The 19,841-nt window shown below is 49.3% G+C and overlaps 2 protein-coding genes across 2 annotated transcripts in view; one reads left to right on the top strand and one right to left on the bottom strand.

Annotated features, from left to right (window-relative positions):
- LOC144165988 (N-acetylated-alpha-linked acidic dipeptidase 2-like) overlaps window positions 1-5,096 on the bottom strand; it is a 41,040-nt gene extending 35,944 nt beyond the window's left edge. The window contains exons 1-3 of the mRNA XM_077695656.1: window positions 4,498-5,096; window positions 2,784-3,030; window positions 793-1,114 (exon numbers count right to left, since the gene is read on the bottom strand). Coding sequence (XP_077551782.1) covers window positions 793-1,114; window positions 2,784-3,030; window positions 4,498-4,838 — 910 coding nt within the window. The 5' untranslated portion in view covers window positions 4,839-5,096. The remainder of the gene's footprint in view (window positions 1-792; window positions 1,115-2,783; window positions 3,031-4,497) is intronic.
- A 1,613-nt stretch (window positions 5,097-6,709) lies between these two features.
- Window positions 6,710-19,599, top strand: LOC144165989 (U3 small nucleolar RNA-associated protein 25 homolog). Its single transcript, XM_077695657.1, has 7 exons — window positions 6,710-7,266; window positions 7,682-7,825; window positions 8,501-8,719; window positions 9,785-9,966; window positions 11,936-12,227; window positions 13,841-14,081; window positions 19,055-19,599. Exons 1-7 carry the CDS (start codon window positions 6,853-6,855, stop codon window positions 19,597-19,599), a joined length of 2,037 nt encoding a protein of 678 aa, XP_077551783.1. The 5' UTR covers window positions 6,710-6,852.
- The last annotated feature ends 242 nt before the right edge of the window (window positions 19,600-19,841 follow it).

Genomic DNA, 19,841 nt, shown 5'->3' with positions numbered 1-19,841 from the left:
CTAGCCCAACTCAGTGCAGCTACCGTAATTACCCGATTCTAACACGCCCCCAATTCTAAAGCGCACCCGATTTTCCAGGCAAAAAACTGAAAAAACTTGCACCTCCGATTGTAACGCGCAAGGAACTTTGTGAGCAAGAAAAACGAATGCGAGAGAAACATGCGATTTATTTCCCATAGTAATCTCACTCATCTCACTTCTCGTCGCTCTCTCAGAGCTCCTTATCGCCTTCCGCTGACTGCAGCATCTCGTCATCAGTGCCGTCAAGCGCGTTCGCGATGCCACACTTTTGAACGAACGTTCAACCATGGTCGATGGGATCGTGGCCCACGCCTCGCACGCCCATCCCGCGAGCTTCTCCAGAGGCGTACGCTTCAGCCAACCGCTCGTTGTGAACGCGTGAGGGCCGCTCGTAAGCCACGGAAGCAGCGCACCTTCGTTGCCGCTGCTGTTATTGCTGTTATCAAGCGCGCAAGTGGAACAATTTGACGATTTGTGTGAACGCCGATAGAAAAGCCTAGGCGGCTAGATCCGAAAAATTGTTGCTAAAAGCCAATGTTTTTAGATTAGTTAATCGAAAAACGTTGCTAAAAGCTTTGGCGCCATCTTGAGATGGCGATGGCGATGGCTGGAACGAAATTTCAGCTGTTTCGGCAGTTTCGGTTTCGTATCCAATTCTAACGCGCATGCGATTTTTCTGCCTATTTTTGTGGAAAAAAGGTGCGCGTTAGAATCGGCTAAGTACGGTACTAGACTACCCTGAAGCCACCCCCCAAGTGTCCCGGAACCGACCTGTGGCGGGGTAACCCGGCGTCTGGGGGTCCCCTAGGAGGGGCCCCAAGGGGCTGGCACTGTGGCTCGCGTCGGGGGGCAGCCACCACCAAGTCCCATGCGCCTGCTCGAGCGGGAGGTTGTGGGGCAGTGGGCGGAACTCCTGGGGGTCCGGGTAAAGCAGCACCGCACGGGCTTCCAGCCGCTGCGCGAGCGCCAGCTGCCGCGACAGGGGCTCGGCACCCATCCGCACGAGCAGCACGCTCTCGGCCAGTGTCACGTTGGAGCTGTGCAGCCAGTCCACGTCTGACGGCTGCAGGCGGTTCGCGTATACCACAGGCCCCTGCGTGATAGACTCGGTTTTAACTCCCCCTCCACCGCTTCTTGCTTGGTGAGCGCGAGTAGTTATTTATTGTACCTTTTACACACAAAAGTTGGATGCAATAAAGAAATATACGTACACTGAGCCATACGTATCAATATCAATGCCAAATGTTGAAGTACAATACGCGGCAAATGAAACGCAAACACGAAAATATGAATCAGAACGCGCAAAACTGAAAAATACTGTTTGTTGAGGTCTAATAATGGCGCACTATTGGTATATTCGGAAAGCCACATTTCCGGACTTTGTTTTTGCAACCAAGCCACGCGTCATTTTGACTTGTGTGGAAAGAAATCGCGCTATTTGCATGTTCTGATTCATATTTTCGTGTTAGCGTTTCATTTGCCACGTATTCTACACCCGTAGTTAGGCTGCGTGCACTTTCTCTTCACTTCTCGAGAAGCTTTAGTTGGAAAAAGCACTGGCACTACAGCTGAGCCTTGAGGAACGGTCCCCCATACTCAACTGAACGTGGGTTCTTTTGGTGCTCTTCCAGGAGTCCCCGTTTCCCAGCTATAGCTTGGTGAACACGAGTAGTTGTTTAACGCACCCTTTACAGCTAAAAGTTATAAGCATGTAGACATAGCCTTTCATACACATAAGCATACGTACACCTAAGAATACTTAGTACATAGTGGGATCATGTTTAGCGCCAATATTCACAAGTGATGTCTATTAACCAACTGCTTTCAAACAGGAACTCGCGGAAAAATCAACAAAAAAAAGTACCCATGCACGAACTAGTGACGGGGTTCCTCAAGGCTCAACTGTAGTGCCACCGCTTTTCCCAACTAAAACTGCATGCAGCCAAATTACAACTGTACCTCAACCTTTGGCTGTGATGCCTCTACTTCTTTGCATAATTGACATTTTCAAGATTTCAGCCACTCACTCGTGATGCTTCAATTGTGCATAGGGTACAATGTGATTATGTTTATTATAGTACACACATGGATGAAGGCTCAAAGTAAAAGAAAGCCTGCCATGCCCTTTGCTTTCAAAAAACATTTGTTGAAGAGCGATTAATAGAAACTGCCCTTCCACAGTAGACACCAATGCAACCAAACTGTTTGTGCAATATGTAAGCCCTAGCAAAGCATTGCAGCTTTCAACACACACACAAAAAAAGCATGAATAAGCATAATTTGAAAAGTGTTCATTATCGTAATTGAGGCCACCTTGGTCAGGAAAGCAGAGACTGACACAAGACAGACACATTTTCATCAGAAGCAGTTATGAAACCATTCCTAAAAAATGCTGGTGCAACATTTAAAAGCAGCTTTTTCTTGTGAACGAGATTGCAGCCCCATGTCCCATTGAAATACGCCCCTTTTCATTGAGTGTTGTGAATGGTCAGCTGATGCAGCTCTCCAGTTGTTTTGCATGTGATCAGTAACAAGTGCGCGACTTGATTCAAGTTCTTAAAATGAATAGCAGCAGAATGGTTATTTCTTTAGCTTGTAAGCTCACAATAAAGCTCAGTTTGCTGCACACATGTATAGGACCAGTACTTCTCCCTCGTCTTGCTTCCAATCATTTATCCATCCCACTGTTTTCCTGACAACAAACTGGGTAAGGCCAAGGACGGTGCAATCTACATTGCATTATTCACAATGAATGGACGCACCCTGACAGGAGCGTCGGCCGTACAGTACGCAACGTAGGGCCTGTGGTCATCCGTGAAGAGGTCCACAGTGGTGCCCGCTGCATCGGAGGCATTATCGAAGCGACGCAACCTGTTTGGTCGCGACGCATCCGGGAACGAGAGTAGCGCCTCGTACGACTCTTGCTCCACGGCCTCCAGGCCCTGCTCTTGCCACTGCCGCCGCAGAAGGTCCACCAGCTCAGCATCAGTCCGTACTTCCAGCAGCTGACTGTATGACGTAAGAAAGCGAACCACGAACCCATCAGAAAAGGTGCACAAACCATGTTTCCGATCACATTGGGGGAAAAACCGATTTTGTAGCAGCATGTTTTGGGCCTCTACAGCTCAGTACGCATTCACACTTGTAGCACGACATTCCATTCACCTGTGGGTACAAACCAGGAGGCACTTCTGGTGCGCTCCTAGCGCTGCCTAGTGGTTTGCTTCCTACTGCCTACTGACTACCAGTAGAATCGTCGCTGTTGGAGCAAATGGCCTGGGTTCGATCCCCGGCAGAGCTGAATTTTTTTTTTCAAGACCCGCGATTTTTTTTACTGTAAAATGTACTCCTAGCTCAATTCTATACCTTGTTTTCGTGAATACGGGTGGTTTGGTATCCTTTAGGTAGGTTTAGGAGTGGGGAGCAGCATATGAACGCACTTAATTAATGCTCTGTATCGCACCGAAAGTGCCTGGTTTGTACTTATTTCGAAACGGAAGATAGCACTTGCAGCAGCTGACTGGGCAAGGTTACACAGACAATTTACACCGAGATTCCAAAGTCGCGGCAAACTGCTTTGCGCTGTTGCTTACACTGTTGCCAAGAGACACACAATGATCTGATAAAGGCCCCGTTTGAACCTGCCACTATCTGCTCCTGACGTAATCGACATTCGTATTAGTGCCAATGAAGTTTAACCGGTAATATTCGATTTTCTACCACTTCCACAGCAAAGACAACAGGACATTGCTCACAAAAATTAATTTGCAGAGACACAGCTGCTGATTACGTCAGGAACAAAAACATGAACATGTTTCTGCAGCACCTCTACAAGCTCGGTGTTTGTCCACACTTGCAGAAGAAAGTAACATAGGTCTTTGAATATATGCAAAATTTGTATATTTGTTCACATGTTAGACTGATTTGAAATGACTTGTCGATTGCAGCTAAGAAAAAAAGAGGTAAACTTCAATTGATAGCCCTCTATTAACCGGACCCTGTGGACGCATAACCTGGAATTTTAATGAATACCAGAATTTACGAAAATTAGCAAAATTGCCTGAAAGTTCAAAGTGTACGAGTTACGTGAACTTGGAAGTTTGACACTTAAGGCCTGCAATCCGTACATTTTAGCCAGCATAAAGGCTAAGCAGCTTCACCAAGATTGAGGGCCGTCTCATCGCTTCACTACATAAATCTGTCACTCTTGAAGAGTAAAAACATCCCCCGTCCCAATGAATCAGCGGAAGAGCGCGACTCAAAGAACGAGTCCTGCAATCTCCACAGTTGGCCAGCCTAAAGGTTAAGCAGCGTCACTAAGATCGGGGGCCGTCTCGCCGCATCTCTACGGTAAAAACACAGTAAAAACACCCGCCGTTCCAATGAATCAGCGGAAGAGCGCGACTCAAAAGGGCGCGTGCGCTTGGCGCCAGGTGTACTACAGAGGCGGCGTTTCGAAGCAGAGGGGGCGCTGACCCTGCAGTCCGGTTGATTCCGTCAGCGCCTACGAGCGCCAGTAGCCGCGCCCTGACGCTCGGATCGGCGTCGTACACGGCGTGGATGGCCACGGATTTGCCCCGCACACACTCCGCGTGCTGCGTGTGCGCAAAGTATCCGGCCAGCAGTCCCGCCAGCAGGCCGAGCAGCGCGATGCCCAGTCCGCCGATCACCAGGTTGCGATGGGAGACCACGCGAATGTCCTCCGTGGTCTTCTCGTAGATCTGCACCGCGCCGCTGGTCTCGTGGTCGGGCCATGTCATCGGCTCGCTGTCGGCGCCGTTGTCTTCGTCGCGGTACGGCCGGTACTGGGCGCTCATCCTCGCTAACACCTGTTGATCGTCGTCGGCCGCTGCTGTTCCTTCTCGAGACGACGACGCTCCTCTACCAGGAGCATGACACGTGCGACGGACCTCCCAGCGTGCGGGTCTGCATGGCCATTTGCGGCGAAGTTGGCGGAAAAAATGGCTTGTAGAGGCAGTAGAGGTTGAGAGCGGCGTCACCCACGGCGGCCAACCACTGCAGTTTGCGTCGCTTGGATCTCTCGCCCTACGCCCGTCCAACGTTACGCCCGTCCGTCTGTCAGTTGCCGCAACGATTCGTTTCTCCGCCCTTCTCCGCATCCGGTCGGGTGGCGCCGCGGCCGCTGACGCTTGCCTGTGCCTCTAGCGAGACTGACGAAAAAGTGGAGAAATTTAATTTTTATAGCATGTAGACAAAGAATACTATATAAAAAGGCCAGGGAGGTTGGCGGAAACGTGGAGAAATTCTACTTTCTATACCTACTAGGCAAATACTACAACGTTGAATACTACTATATAAAAAGTTCTGGGAGTCTCCAGTGAGGTTGACGGAAAAGGGTAGGAATTTAATTTTCTATAGCTGGTAGAAAAACAACTATATAAAAATAACTGGAAGTATTGGTGAGATTTGAGTCATGCGCCAGGAAGCTGCGTGCTCTCTTTAGCCGGTTGAGACGTTGGAGCGCACGTACAGGGCAGCATCGCAGCATCATGTTGAAGAAGGCAGCCGTGGCATGCTGGAGAGGTGTCCACACAATCAGGCGGCGTTCACACAATTTACACGGTGTAAACCTTGCATGTGGCAGACGCCTTTTAGTGTACTGAATAGAAACATCGATAGCGCTCTTAAAAAAAAGCACCCGCGTGCTGAAATCAAACCTGTTTAACGAGAGATTTTTGTACACTGTAACCGGAGGCTACCTCTGCCTTTTTAAGTGACTCTGCGCAAATACATGGTTCAATTATTCGTGTTTTATTTCTTCACGCACGCGCCAAGAAACGCGTCACAGACAATGCACATTTGTGACGCTTGCACATGCATGCAAGCGTCAGAGGCTTGCACATTTTCTTTGCACGTATTTGACCGCGCCGCAGCCGGTGGGCATTTGGGAGCCGCTTTTTCGTGATTTTCGCTTCAAGGGAGGTTTAATACCTTTGCATTAAAATTTTCTAAATGTCGTGGTTGTGGGTGGTGACGCTTGCTGTCCTACTGACCTAGAGTTCCTGTATACAGGGTGTTGCGGCGATAACTGGAACACTTTAAAAATTTTTCCTGAGCGATCCGCCGCTCTGTTCGCGCTCAAACTTCACACAAAGGTCGCATTTTGTGGTCTATTTTGTTTGACACCGGGAACAACAACGGTACTTACCTGTTTATTCTGAAAATAAATAAAAACGATTTTCGCCTATGGGAAAATGGCCGCTGATTTGGACGTGCGAGCCAGCGCAAGTTGATGTTGGAACGACGGAACCACCTGCAGAGTGAAACGCATGTTTGGGATTCACGTACGGAGCCAAATGGCGCAGCAGACGATCAGAAAATGCACCTAGAAATGAGCTAACAGACGATCAGAAAACCCGGTTTTCGGGCTCGCACGTCCAAATCGCCGCCATTTTCCCATAGGCGAAAATCGTTTTTATTTATTTTCAGAATAAACAGGTAACTACCGTTGTTGTTCCCGGTGTCAAACAAAATAGACCACAAAATGCGACCTTTGTGTGAAGTTTGAGCGCGAACAGAGCGGCCGATCGCTCAGGAAAAATTTTTAAAGTGTTCCAGTTATCGTCGCAACACACTGTATATACAGGAACTCTATACTGACCCAAAGCTTTTGGCAACACTCATTTAAATATCCACAAGCATCATCATCATCGTTTTAAACCACGCATTTGTCCATGCAGCCAGTTTTGTCGGTTTTGTGTTTATTTCCGCTGGGACGGCGTCTGCATACGTGCACGTGCAGGTAGCGTAGGGAGTGATTTTTATTGAGCCGTTCATGAATTCGCGTTGTTCACTGTTTTGAGAAACAAGATGGGTCGTCCCGCACGCGGGCGAAAGCGACGAGCAGCCGCTACTCCCAAGCTCTCCCGGAAAGACAAGAGGCACTTGGTCGACTTCGGCGAAGAGCACCCGGCGAACGATCAAACGTCGGCCACAGGCGATCGCCCCACTGTCGTCGTACCATCAGAAGCACCGAAGGCCACGGACTCCGAAGAAGAGAGCTCGCAGTCGGAGGGTTCGGAAAGTGACAGTGATGACGCCGTGTGCCAACTGCTGGGCACGTTCGGTGGTCGGCGCGCCCCGGCTGCTGAGAGCGACAGCGAATCGGGAGATGACGATGGTGAACGCGACGGTGTCGACCACGACGTCGATCGACCGGAAGACGCAAACGAAGAGGACGGCGCCGCAAGCGAACACGGTGGTGCGTCTGAGGACGAGGAACAGGTACGTCTCAACGTGTCGTCGGTCGCACGACTATTGTCGCGATTGTTTACGGAGAATAACAGCATTCTAACATACGGATTGTGAGGCGGAAGCCTTATTCGGGTCCGTTTTGCGTCCGTTTCAATCGTGACGTAGTTAGACTTGTGAGGCGTCTGACCAATGGCATGCGCAGAAACTGACGCCCCGCCTTACTTTTTCAGCGTCACGTCCGGGTCGTCTGCCTTCAGCCAATCAGGGCTCCCTGGCAATTAACTCTCTGAAGCGGACATGAGATAGAAAAAACTGAGAACTCCGCACCTGGAATAGCGGGATGAAAGATCATGTTTGACAACGGTGTTTTTAACTTGTTCCCCTGTGCGTTGCAGATGAGGAAAGCTTGAAGAAACATGCACGTCTTTGCGTCACTGCTTTACAGGAACTTCCAGCACAGAACGACCCCTTTTCGGTGCACTACGAGTGGAAGATCGAAGATGACAAGTTCCCCCTGGAAGGTGTTGAGCGAACTCGGAGTGAACTGCGCTGGCCTACGTTGGGACAGCTTCGAGTCACTGCACTCAAGGTGAGGAGTACGGGTACCACGCCAGCGAATGGTGTTTTGTTAACCCGACGAGTATAGGAGTAAGAGATGTGCCATTAGCTCCACCACGCCTCAAGCCGGCGTCAATTGAATTCACGGGAAGTTTTTGTAGCTTGCACCTTTATAATTTTAAGGTGAAAAAGTGGCATTGCTGTCGTCTGGTACAGGAAATGGCCACTGGTGTAACGAGTACAAAATGCGTTTGAGTTTATATCGGAATTGAAACCAAGTCGCCTAAGTGAGAGCCTAACGCGTTAGCAATGCGCTAACGTTAGCACGTTGTCAGCGGCAAAACAAGAGTGCCGACGTCATATCACGCGACAGGTGAATGTCACGGCACGCGAGTAGTGGAACAGGCATGGAGATATCCCCAGGATATCCCCAGGCGTCGAGATATCTGATTATATGGAGAAGCTGTGGGTTGATGCGCCGCCAGTTTCCCTGTAAAAGTAATTCGAGGCAAAAGACGTAGGAACGAAATAGAAAGAAGGTGATGCAAATGCGATGTTGCAGCAAAGAAGTTAATTAAGTATCGCCAGGCTTTCGCCATCAAAGCGTGTGAGCCGAGTTTAGTGCCCCGAGGAATTTTTTTCACATCGGTTCATACTGGGTGGATGTATCAGTAGCTCAACCAGCACTTTTTTGCCTCTCCGCCAGGACAACCCACGAGATGTTCCACTGGTCCGTGCCCAGAGCCAGGATGGGCTGTGGCTCAAGACCTCCCTGGCAGTGCCCGACACGCTGACTCCACTCCAGATGGAACTGCTGTCAGTGTTGAGTTCGTACAGGGACCTGCTGTTCACGGAGCGCTCGCTGGACAATGGCGAGGAAGTGCGTGCAGCCTACTGCCTGCACGCACTTAACCACGTGCTCAAGGTGCGTCTCATCGCCCGTGGCCTTGTCTGTCGGTGCCGCCGATACAAAAGGTCCCGGAGACCTAAGCACTTGTTATTGGTTGTGAATGTGAACACCCGAGATGCCTTGCTTCCACCTTGCGTTGTCGAAGGGCTTTGTAATCTTGTCACTTCACACGCTTTGTTTTGTGATCTGCTTAATGGCTTTTATCTCTCTCATACGCCTTGCACTGCTGCTCGCTCCTGCCATTGCGCAATGATAGAGTTGACAGTGATGGCGAATTTCGCTGCTTGTCTGACTACTCGTTTGGCTGCACCCTCCTGCTCCCTTTATCTACAGTGTACTAGCGTAGACAGCCATCTTTCACTACTGCTAGGCTCGCGCTAAGGAATGCCTCATGCTACGGAACGTTTCTTAAGAGCCTGTTTTGCTGTCCCAGACGCTAGCACCAACGCGGGCTCTTCAGCTGAATGGGCCATTTACCCTATTTAACCCGCCACGGTGGCTCAGTGGCTGAGGCGTTGTGCCGCTGAGCACAAGGACGCGGGTTTGATTCCCAGTCACGGCGGAGGCGAAAAGCAAAAATGCCCGTGTGTACGAGATTTCGGCGCACATTAAAGATCCCCAGGTGGTCAAAATTAATCCGGAGCCCTCCACAACAGCGCGCCTCATCGTCTGCGTTGCGTCGGCCTTTTAAACCCTACAATCAATCAATCATTTACCGTATTTGTGCGATTATAAGGTGGTCACGATTATAAGGAAGGGTGCGATTTGGAGAGTCCAAAATATCGCCGTATATATATTTATATACACACACGCACATGCTCTCTCTCTCTTTCTCTCTTTGAGCTTTGAATATAAGGCGGGGTATGACTAAGACTACGGATTTTGGAAAAAACCTCGCCTAATATTCAAATAAATACGGTTGTGCTTTTTGCATTAAAAAGACTGTGCTGCACGAATCAAGACAAACACAATGGCCGAGATCGTTTTTTTGTTACGTTCCCCGACGATGTTGCACTTTTTTTTTTTGTATTTCAAACCGCACACTGGTTATCTGTGCCTTTGTCATCCACCGCCCTACAGAGCCGGTCCCGCGTGCTGCACCACAACAAGAAGCTGCACCGCGGCGCCAGTTCGGAGATGCGCGACCAGGGGCTGACGCGGCCCCTGGTGCTGTTTCTGATGCCCTTCCGGGAGTCGGCCCTACGCACAGTCAAGCTGCTGGCGCGGCTTTTGCCGGCCAAGGAGGTCGCCAACATGACCCGGTGAGGGCCTGTGCTGCCGTTGCACTTCTGACATTGCTCTTGATTGCACTGGGAGCGCGGTGGTGCAGTGGTGGAAGCTTTAAAGGAGCCATGAAGACAAAATATAAGTTGCGTTTATTAGAAAGACTGCTTAGTCCCGATAACAATGATGCCAATATCATCGCAATCTTCGAACAAATAACGGAGATATTAAGGAAAACGCGTGAAGCAGTCGCGACCCCCTAGCCAATTTCCCGCAACTTTTCTATGACGTCACGGAACCTTGTTTGTGCGATTGGCGGCCGCCTAACTGGCCTGTCGTGACGACACATGCCTGGACGTCTGTAATGGGGCCTCTAGTTCCATTTGACCGCATCACTTGAATGCCAGCGTGCAGTTAACGCGCTGAAAATTATGTTTTATTGTTGGCCCGTATGACGTCATTCTTGCTCGTAACACGTCACTGTGGCGCAAAATTTGAAAGTTTTTAAATACTTATTGCTTTTTTTTTTCGTTGAAAAAACATCTTTTGGGGCTGTAATGGAGCTGGTGAGATACTGAATCCTAGTTCTTTCAAATTAAACGAAGTTGTATTTTCTCTTCATGGCACCTTTAAAGGGGCCACGAAGACAAAAATGCAATTTGGTTCGTTAAAAATACTAATTTTCACTGGTTACAGTGATACCGATTTTATTGATAATTTCGAACATTTCAGGTAATAAAAAAACATATCCTGTATTTTCGCGCATATAACCCGCACCAAAAGTGCGATAATTTCAGGGGTGAGGTAGAGGTGCGGGTTATGTGCGGGGTATTTTTTTGGGTGCAGCTTCACCGCAATGCACGTTGGGCCGTGGTGTCCCTACAGCAGTAATAGCGACTGAGCCACTGTTATCCTATTGACACTGCTTATTCTGCACACACAGCTCAACAATGTACCACCTGAAAAAAATGAATGCGGCAAGTCATGTAGTTGGCTAAAATGGAGCTAACTGAGTTGCCAAAGGTCAGTTCCTTCAAATTGAATGAAGCTGTATTTTGTACTACGAAGAAAAACAGCGCAAAAGGCAGGACATAGTAAAGAAGCAGAAACCACGCGCGGTGGCGAACAACTGAGCGCTTTATTGCAGCAGGAACATGTTACGAAAAAATGAAAAAAGAAGAAAAATGGACATCACAGTGCTTAAGGAAGACTAGAAGGCTAACGATGAAATATGGAAAGAACGGTGCAGAATCCAAGGCAGCCAGGGTAACCGAAAAAGAGGCAAGGCAGATTGAAGGGAATAAATGGAGCGAAAAAAAGGAAGCTAGAACGTCGTTAGAGATGTACAGGGCTGAGAAATTGAACATCAGAAAGGAAAATTTCTACGATAATTCCCAGGGCAGTGCTTTGCTTTTTGAGGCTAGAGCAGGTTGCCTGCGAACTAAGAGTTTTGTGGGGAAGTATTCACAAAATGATGGGGTATGCGTGGTATGTGGAAAAGAAACTGAAGCTATGCGGCACATAGTGTTCGAATGCGAGGGTATCCATCCAAATCTACATGGAGGGAATATTGGGCTTCCAGAAGCCCTAGGATTTAAGGGTATCACAGGGGAAGTTAACTTCAAGGCTGTCGAGGGGACGAAAAGAAGATTAGAATGCTGGTGGACGAAAAGCAGAGCGGAATATTGCCTTGGACAGCTACCACCTGTAACAGGAAAAAAAAAGTATTTTGTGCCTAATCAGCTGTTTGCGCCTGCCCTAAGCAGCACTATTATTAAGCCAGAAGTATAAAACATAGGTATATTAGTCCTTTTTGGTAAGATGACATGTCATCACCCCGCTACAAAGGGGAAACCAATAGCAATCATCATCATTATCAGGTGTAGAGCTGAACTGCTTGCACGTTTAACCACCAATTGGGAGTCTCTGGATATTTTTAAAGTTGGTGGCGCCTGGCACAGAGCACCCCAGCTCAAAAGAGAGTGCACCGTGAACTGCTCCGTGCAGCTTCCTCAAGGAGTTTGGGTGCGAGGAGGAGAAGCGGCAGTGGCTGGAGCGCCCCGAGGACTACGAGCAGACGTTCAAGGGGAACACGGACGACGCGTTCCGCATCGGCCTGAGCGTGTCGGGCAAGACCTTGAGGCTGTACCGGGACTTCTACGCCTCGGACATCCTCATCGCCTCCCCGCTGGGGCTGCGCACGGTCGTGGGGGCCGAGGGCGAGAAGGACCGGGACTTTGACTTCCTCTCCTCCCTCGAGATGGTGGTCGTCGATCAGGCCGACGTGCTGCTCATGCAGGTCAGTCGGGGGTCGCAGGAGAGTTGCATAGGGTTGAGAGGTGAAGGGGGTGGGAGCATAAATGGCCACGACATGTCTGCCAGAGTTCTCAAAAAAAAAAAAATGAAACCACTTTTCAGCTAACAAGAAAGATGGTTGAATCGCAAAGCTTTTTCTGCGTCAAATTAACCCCTAAAGGGCTCATTAAATGAAAGAATTATGTTCTGAAATGGCCAATTTTTTTAATGATGTGATATGCTTCAGTAACATGTTAAAAACAGAAAAACATTATCGAAAATATTTTACGGCATTTAATAAAGTTTCATTAGTCATTCTCCACTCCATAGATAATACTCTATGCCTGGGGCATATCAAATGCATTCACAAATAAATTTCCGCAACCCCAGAAAGTAAAGGTTGGGTTTCAATTGCCATGCAGATAATGCACTATTCCTCGATAGTTCACTTGAAGCTAGGTGAGGCTACCATCCGTGTGGTAGCGTTCACAGCACGGCACTACACAGAGAGCCTCCTCGGGGTCTATGCGGTACCATTCACGGGAGCTGGCCATCGTATCATAGCGGCTGTCTTCCCCTTCGGAGTCGCTGCCCGTAAAAACGTCATCACTATCTTCTTTACTTGAAGAATCAAACACACTGCCTACATCCTCATCACTGTCGCTTTCATCATCTGAGGAAGACAAATTTTTCGCACCAGAACAGCGCACAGATAAGGCCATGTTTGTAAAACGTGCGGGCAACAAACCACCCATTCTGCCATGTAGTGTGAAAACTCTCATTGAATACAAGTGCCAATGGTGGAACCCGTGCTGCCATCTATGTTGTAAATAGAAAAACACCGTTTGACGAGCCCAGCTCGTCAAACGGTGTTTTTTAGTGGAATATTATTTTGACGGTTTGGTGTGATGGTGGACAGAGCCAGTAGAGTTGTCAATCGCCCCCTTAATGAACACAGAAATATCCGCCGTGGTGGCTCAGTGGGTGAGGCATTGTGCTGCTGAGCACGAGGTCGCGGGTTCGGTTCCCGGCCATGGCGGCCGCTTTTCTGATGAAAGCGAAAAGCAAAACTGCCCGTGTGTACGAGATTTCGGTGCACATTAAAGATCCCCAGGTGGTCCAAATCAATCCGGAGCCCTCCACTATGGCGCGCCTCATTGTCTGAGTTGCATCGGCGCGTTAAACCCTACAGTTGACCAATGAACACAGAAATTTGGGGCATGAGAATGGCCGGGGGTACTAAGTTATGTACCTCGATCTCTGAGACTGTGTATTAAGAGCATTTGCATGGCTCGAGAAGTTCAAGATGGCATGGCTTTTATAAAGCTCCCTCAGTATTACTGTGGGTGGGGGTAAACTTGTCCACTTCCAAAGAGTGGAGCTGTCCTAAAGAGGCTTTTCTTGAGTTCATTTTTGAGATGTAAAGAAGCAAACGTTTAGCGTGTGAAAACAGTAGTGAAGTGCTAGTACACGCGCCTCCCTGCACCCTTGAAAATACCTTGGCAGGGCCTTGAAAGTCCTTGAATATCGTTGAATTCTTGTCCCTGAATCCCGTACGAACCCTGCTACAGCTTTGCCTTCTAATAAGCGTATTCCTCCTCCTCGCATCTCGTGCAGAACTGGGAGCACGTGGTACACCTGATGGAACACGTCAACCGCACCCCGGTGGACCCCCACGGCGCGGACTTCTCGCGCGTTCGCCTCTGGTGGCTGCACGGGTGGGCGCGCCGCTTCCGGCAGACAGTGGTGCTCAGCTCCGTTGGCCAGGCACCCATCGCGGCCCTGCTGAGCCGACACGCCCAGAACTACGCGGGCCTCGTGGCCACGGCCAACCCCGTCGCGCCGGGCTCCATTGCAGGTGAGCGGATCGCTGGAACGTTTGCGCTGGAACGTATTGCGGAGACAGACGACGCAAAAAAAACTTGTCAGCACTTTCCTTTCCCGCCTTTTTCATCAGTTGTTGTTCTCGTTACTTGGCTTATGTGTTTAGCGTCGTTTAGGATAAAACCAGTCACAGGTGCGTTGCCTTCACGCGAAAGTGTACGTTTTTTGGTGTTGTCTTCTCCGTAATTCGTTCCAGTGCTAATCTTCAACGATGCTCTACCAAGTTTACTCAAGGCAGGAGGAATCTGTGATATTTTGTTCCGACATAGCTACAAGCAAGGCACTTCAGGTGCGATGCAGAACGTTAACCAAGCGTGCTGACATGCCTTGCCTTGCCTTGCCCCTAAACTGGCCTAAACTATTTGAAACCACCCTTATGTACGAAAAAAAAAAACACGCAGAACTGAGCCAAAAGGACAGTTTACAGTAGAAAAAATTCGCAGGTCTTGCATCTTGCAAAAACTTTTTGCACTGCGGGGACTTGAACCCAGGTTATTTGCTCCAGAACCCGTGGTTCTACCCATGAGGCTATCGAGGTAGAACAGCGAGGTTTTTTTAGCAGTTCAAGACAACGGGAGTGTTGAATAAAGCCAGTAGATGGTTCTGGGTATGTACAGGAAGTGGTGGCTTGTACCCAAAACGGAACGGAATCTCACGGGGAGCTTGTGTAGCTAGTTTTCTTTTAACACTTACCGTATTTACTCGCATAATCCTCGCACTTTTTTTTCGGAAAAGTCAATGCAAAGTTAGGGGTGCGAGAATTATGCGGGAAAAAAAAAATCCGGTGCACAGTGTTGCCAATTTGCCTTATGCCAATCCCGCTAAATGTAGCGGTCGTTTTTTGTATAAGTAAGCTCAGTGTTGCCAACAGCAGCTATTTCTTTTTATTTTACTATTTACAACGTAAACAGTCTCCCGTCGATCAGCGATCATGAAATTGCCGCCTTTGCTTTCTGGCGCGCGCCCTATCTCGTCGTCGTATGTGCGTGCCCTACTCCAGTAACGCACGTTGAAGTCGGTGACGCCGAAGTGCCTGCCTGCGGCACGGTTGCCGTGTTTGATCGCGTACTCTTTCGCTTTCAATTTGAAAGCGGCAGTGTAGCTCGCGTTCCTCCCCATGGCGAAGTGGCACCAAGCACAAAACAATTAGATCAAAAAGTTCTCAAAACGGCAGCGAGCTGTCCACCACTGACGCGAGTGACTCACTGACTGCTGCCGCTCAACGGCGGGACCACGACAGCGGGCTGCGCGAACACCGTGCGCGAACACCGCGAACCGGCTCAAGGACAGTGTGAGTAGCGTGTTGGGCGCCTGTTAGGGAGTAGCCATGCAGGTTGTTAGGGCGCCTGGATGGCCTTGGATACACAGCGCTCTCCGCCGAACGGAGAGGCAGCGGGGGAGGGCGCGCGTTGGAGAGCGTGTGCACCATGCGGGTTTCGCGAGCAGGCAACTTTCGACGCTGCAAAGTTGGGGGTGCGAGGATTATGCGAGGAACCAAAAAATTCAAGTTTTGGTGGCTCACATTAGGGGTGCGAGGATTACGCGAGTGCGAGGATTACGCGAGTAAATACGGTATTAAAATGAAAAACAAAAGGGAGTCTCTTGCTAGTGCATCAGAACCGTCTAGCCGTAATGAGCAGCACAGCCGGTATGGGTGGGAAATAGCAGGGGGAAAAAAAGTCGGCTGCAATGTAAAATGCAGGAGTTCGTGCCTTACGGCTTTCGCTAATTTGGGTGGGTATGGTCAGGCGGGCAGTCATCTGCGGTTAAAAAATTCCAAGGACCCCTGACCGCTTTGTACGGGTTGTTTTGCGTCTGCCTCACGTTTTCAAAGGCCTTTGTTCTCTTGCCGCTTAAGGCGCTTTGCTTCATGATCCTGTTCCGCCTTAATGCTTTCGCAAGGCTTCCATCTGTCTCCTACGCTTTTTACCGCTGCTCTTTCCTGCCTTCCTGTAATGGAATAGTTGACGATGGGGAATTTCGCTGCCTATCTGTTAGCTCTTCATCTCCCTTCCTTCTTCTGCCTTATACTTGCATGGACGTTCTCCGTCACAGTTTAGGCTCGTGTTCTGAAACACCTCCCAGGCAAGGAGCCATTTGACGGCTTCCGCTGACTGTGCCTTTTTTTATTTTTATTTTTCCATTCATTAAGATGCGCAGTGGGCAGCTTACTTTTCGTTGCGATTTAAAAGCTACATTCATCTTTCACACTTAGAAGCACCGCGGAAGCTGCGCTGTTGCCGATAAAAAGTGGTACTCTGCAATTGGCTCAGAGCACTTCATTCATGCGAGCTTTGTTTTTGAATTGTATTACTTTGTTGTAAAATAGGTTGTGTGCCTGCCCCTGAGAAAAGATTTGTCCAAATAAACCTCGTTATGCCATGATAATCTACTCCTCGCACAAATGAGCGGTGGAATGACCAGCGGATGTGCAATCCCACTCAAGATAGACAGCAACAAGACGTATGCACGTGTGGGTGTGCGTGTTTGAGTACACCCATCACTTATCTTGCTGCACCCTTCTCAAATGCTTGCGAGGAGGAACTTAGCCCCCAATATTTTCGCACCGATGATTAAACACTTCTTTCGTTTAAATTAAAAATTAGAAGAAATGCGTTACGACTGCAGCATAATCTGCGAGTGTGACTCATAAGGCCGCATAAGGTGGTGTGGCCTTGAAAACAGCAGGTTGAAAGAGCGCCTCGGATGTTTCCAAATGCGTGGCATTTTTATGCCTCCGCGCTGCCACGTTCGAAATGGGGTTTGCATTATCAGTTCCACCAGTGACAGGTGGCACAGTATGGGCATCACGAATGGAGCTGGGAAGTTTTAGGAGCAAGGAAGGGTTCGTGATGGAGGAAGTCAGCTGTCAGTTGTGGGGTTCGCGGCTATAAACAGGCTGTATCACCGGGCTAGTCAGCCAGAACAGGAGCACCGGAGCCACAATTCACCACGTGGCGTCGCGTGGACGCCGCTGTGGGTCCAATCGACTCACCGGAAGGTGCCAAAGACGAGCTCGGAGGCAGGCAAAGTCGACGAAGTGCGCTTTACTCCACAGTCGGTGAAATGTACACTATGTACAAGGGAGCGGCCGTCCCGAGCTTGGACGGAGGACGGAGTCCCCATGAGCTCGGTAAGCCGTCACAGGTCGCCGGCTTCTTTCATTTAGTGAGGGGAGACTCGCCTCGCCTCGTGGTCGGGGAACGGAGCGTTCCTGGTGCGACCAGGCGTGAAGAAAAAGGCCTCGGGGATGCCCCTGCTTGCAGTTTGATGCCTCTGGGAAGAGAAGGGTCTTCCAGAGAGGAGGAGGATGCTTGCGGGCTAAAAAGGCAGGCCGGCGTAGAAGGGCGCGTCATGTCTCGCGCGGGAGCCCGCGAGACTCGGCGCGGCCTTGCCGTTGACGGCGGCGCCGGCCTACTAGCTCTAAGCAAGACATGGGGACAGACGTAATCCCCACACAGTAGCAAAATTGGGGTTTTATGTCAGCAGTAGCGCTTTAAGGGGGGACATGGCTCTTAAAACTATTTCTTTCAATTTTTAAGTAAACTGTGTGAAACTTGTCAGTCCTACTGCTTTTCCCACACTGATTTCAAATATGCCATTATTTTGTTGTAAGTCAATTAGTTCCCAAGATGATTAGAGATAATTAGTCATTTTTGGAGGGACAATAGACGAAACAGTGCTGGTCATAGAACTGTAATCTTGACATTTTCCAACACTATGAACACTGGTGAGTGCAATAAGAGAATCGGCTTTTTGATGCACCGCTTGGAACTAATTTTACAGCTCTTTAAACTTTGGTGTTTGAAATCAGTATTCAAATGATTCCTTGCCACTGGTGCCACCAAAGTTTAATGAGCTGCAAAATTAGTTCCAAGTGGTGCACCGAAAAACCGACTCTTTTATTGCACTCACCAGTGTTCATAGTGTTGAAAAATGCAAAGATTACAGTTCTACAACCAACCCTGTTCTGTCTATTGTTCCTCCAAAAATGACTAATTATCTCTAATTATCTGGGGAACTAATTGACCACCTGAAAAAATAATGCCATATTTGAAATCAGTAGAGAAAAAGCAAGACTGACAAGTTTCACAGAGTTTACCTAAAAATTAAAAAAAGTTTTTTTAAGAGCAGTGTCCCCCCTTAAGTTGACAACATTGTAGACTCTACACGTTCTATAACAAAACACGGAGCATGGAAGTAACGTAGTTAACAGCCAAGGGAAGCATGTGCTGCCTGTATTTTGCAAGATTGTCCCAGCAAATTGGCAAAATTACGCAGAAAGACCAGAATAATCGGCACACAGTCAGGTCAGTTTCTGAAATGCTAACACGTTTCAGCGCTGTGAAGTTTTCTCGAAAGGTTTCCAGGAAACAGGCATACAACATTATTGTAGTTGTAAGACTTCTTTTAATGATTCGGCGCTAACCAAGCACCTTGAAGCAGTCACTGTTGAACGTATTGGTATACAACATGACAGCTCTGTTGCACAATTCATTAGTGGAAACCGTTATATTTATACGAGAGCAAATACAAATAATGAACTTATTTATAACTTAGAACTGCTCTGTTTTTGAATTCCGTAGCAGAAAAAGCTATAATCACAAAGAAAGGCAAACACTGCACTAATGCTCTGCACCATTAGACAAAAAAGAGCAGAAATTTTGACTTGTGAGTGATCCCTGCCCCTTTTTAATTTGGTCACTAGTCGCTGTACACAGCTGCCTTCTCCTCCTTCACCTTCCAGCATATGCCATCAAATAGCAAGTCTGCAATAGTCGCGTCGCGTTCACAGCTGCAGAAAAAGTCTTTTGCCACTTGACACCAATACCACTAAAAAACTGGCCTTGAAATCCTCGCGTGACACATTCTTTCCACACAGATTGTACAGCCTGACTGCAGCCTCATTTTGAAACCTTGCCGCGTCGTTTCTCTTCTCACTTGCAGAGGTGACAGTGTCCCTGGCTCAAGTGTTCCAGCGGTTCGACGTCGCCTCGGTCGCCGAGGTGGCGGAAGCGCGGTTCCGCTTCTTCACCGAGAAAGTCCTCCCGCCACTGCTTCGCGAGGGCTCCCAGGGCAGCATGGTGTACGTGCGGTCCTACTTCGACTTTGTGCGGCTCCGCAACCACCTGCGGTCGCTCGACGCCAGCTTCTGCCAGATCTGCGAGTACACGACCGACGCCAAGGTGTCACGGGCACGCGGCGTCTTCTTCACAGGCCGGCGCCGGCTGCTACTGTACACGGAGCGCTTCCACTTCTACCGCCGCTACCGGATCAAGGGCGTGCAGCGGTTGGTCTTCTACGAGCTTCCGACGCTGCCCCATTTTTACCCCGAGCTGTGCCGCCTCGTTGCACCAGGGACGGGCGGTTGCACCAGCCTCTTCTGCCGTCTCGACGCGCTTCCGCTGGCGGCCGTTGTGGGAAGCGAGCGTGCTGCGCGGCTTCTGCACAGCGCACGCGACGTACATGTCTTTGTGTCGGGCGGCCAGTGATAGGCGGCCGATGAACTCCCGCTCGGCGGAAAGTGTCCGGCAGCCGGTTATCAGTGAAGTCCTGCGTGCACATGTCTGGCAGTTCTTTGGTGGCCGACGAACTCCTGCACGGTGCAAGAGATGCCGTCGTACTTCTGTTCAGGTGACCAGTGAACGGAGACCGATGAACCGCGGAATACTTGGGGGCAGAATTGTTATTTAAAATTCTTGTCCCGAGGAACCTGACACATTGGTTCCCGGGT

Source organism: Haemaphysalis longicornis, unplaced genomic scaffold (assembly GCF_048455015.1).
Source record: "Haemaphysalis longicornis isolate Haplotype H1 unplaced genomic scaffold, Haemaphysalis longicornis Haplotype H1 scaffold_153, whole genome shotgun sequence".
Classification (NCBI taxonomy): domain Eukaryota; kingdom Metazoa; phylum Arthropoda; class Arachnida; order Ixodida; family Ixodidae; genus Haemaphysalis; species Haemaphysalis longicornis.
Note: the sequence above shows the minus strand (reverse complement) of the source record. Positions and strands in the feature narration are given on the sequence as shown.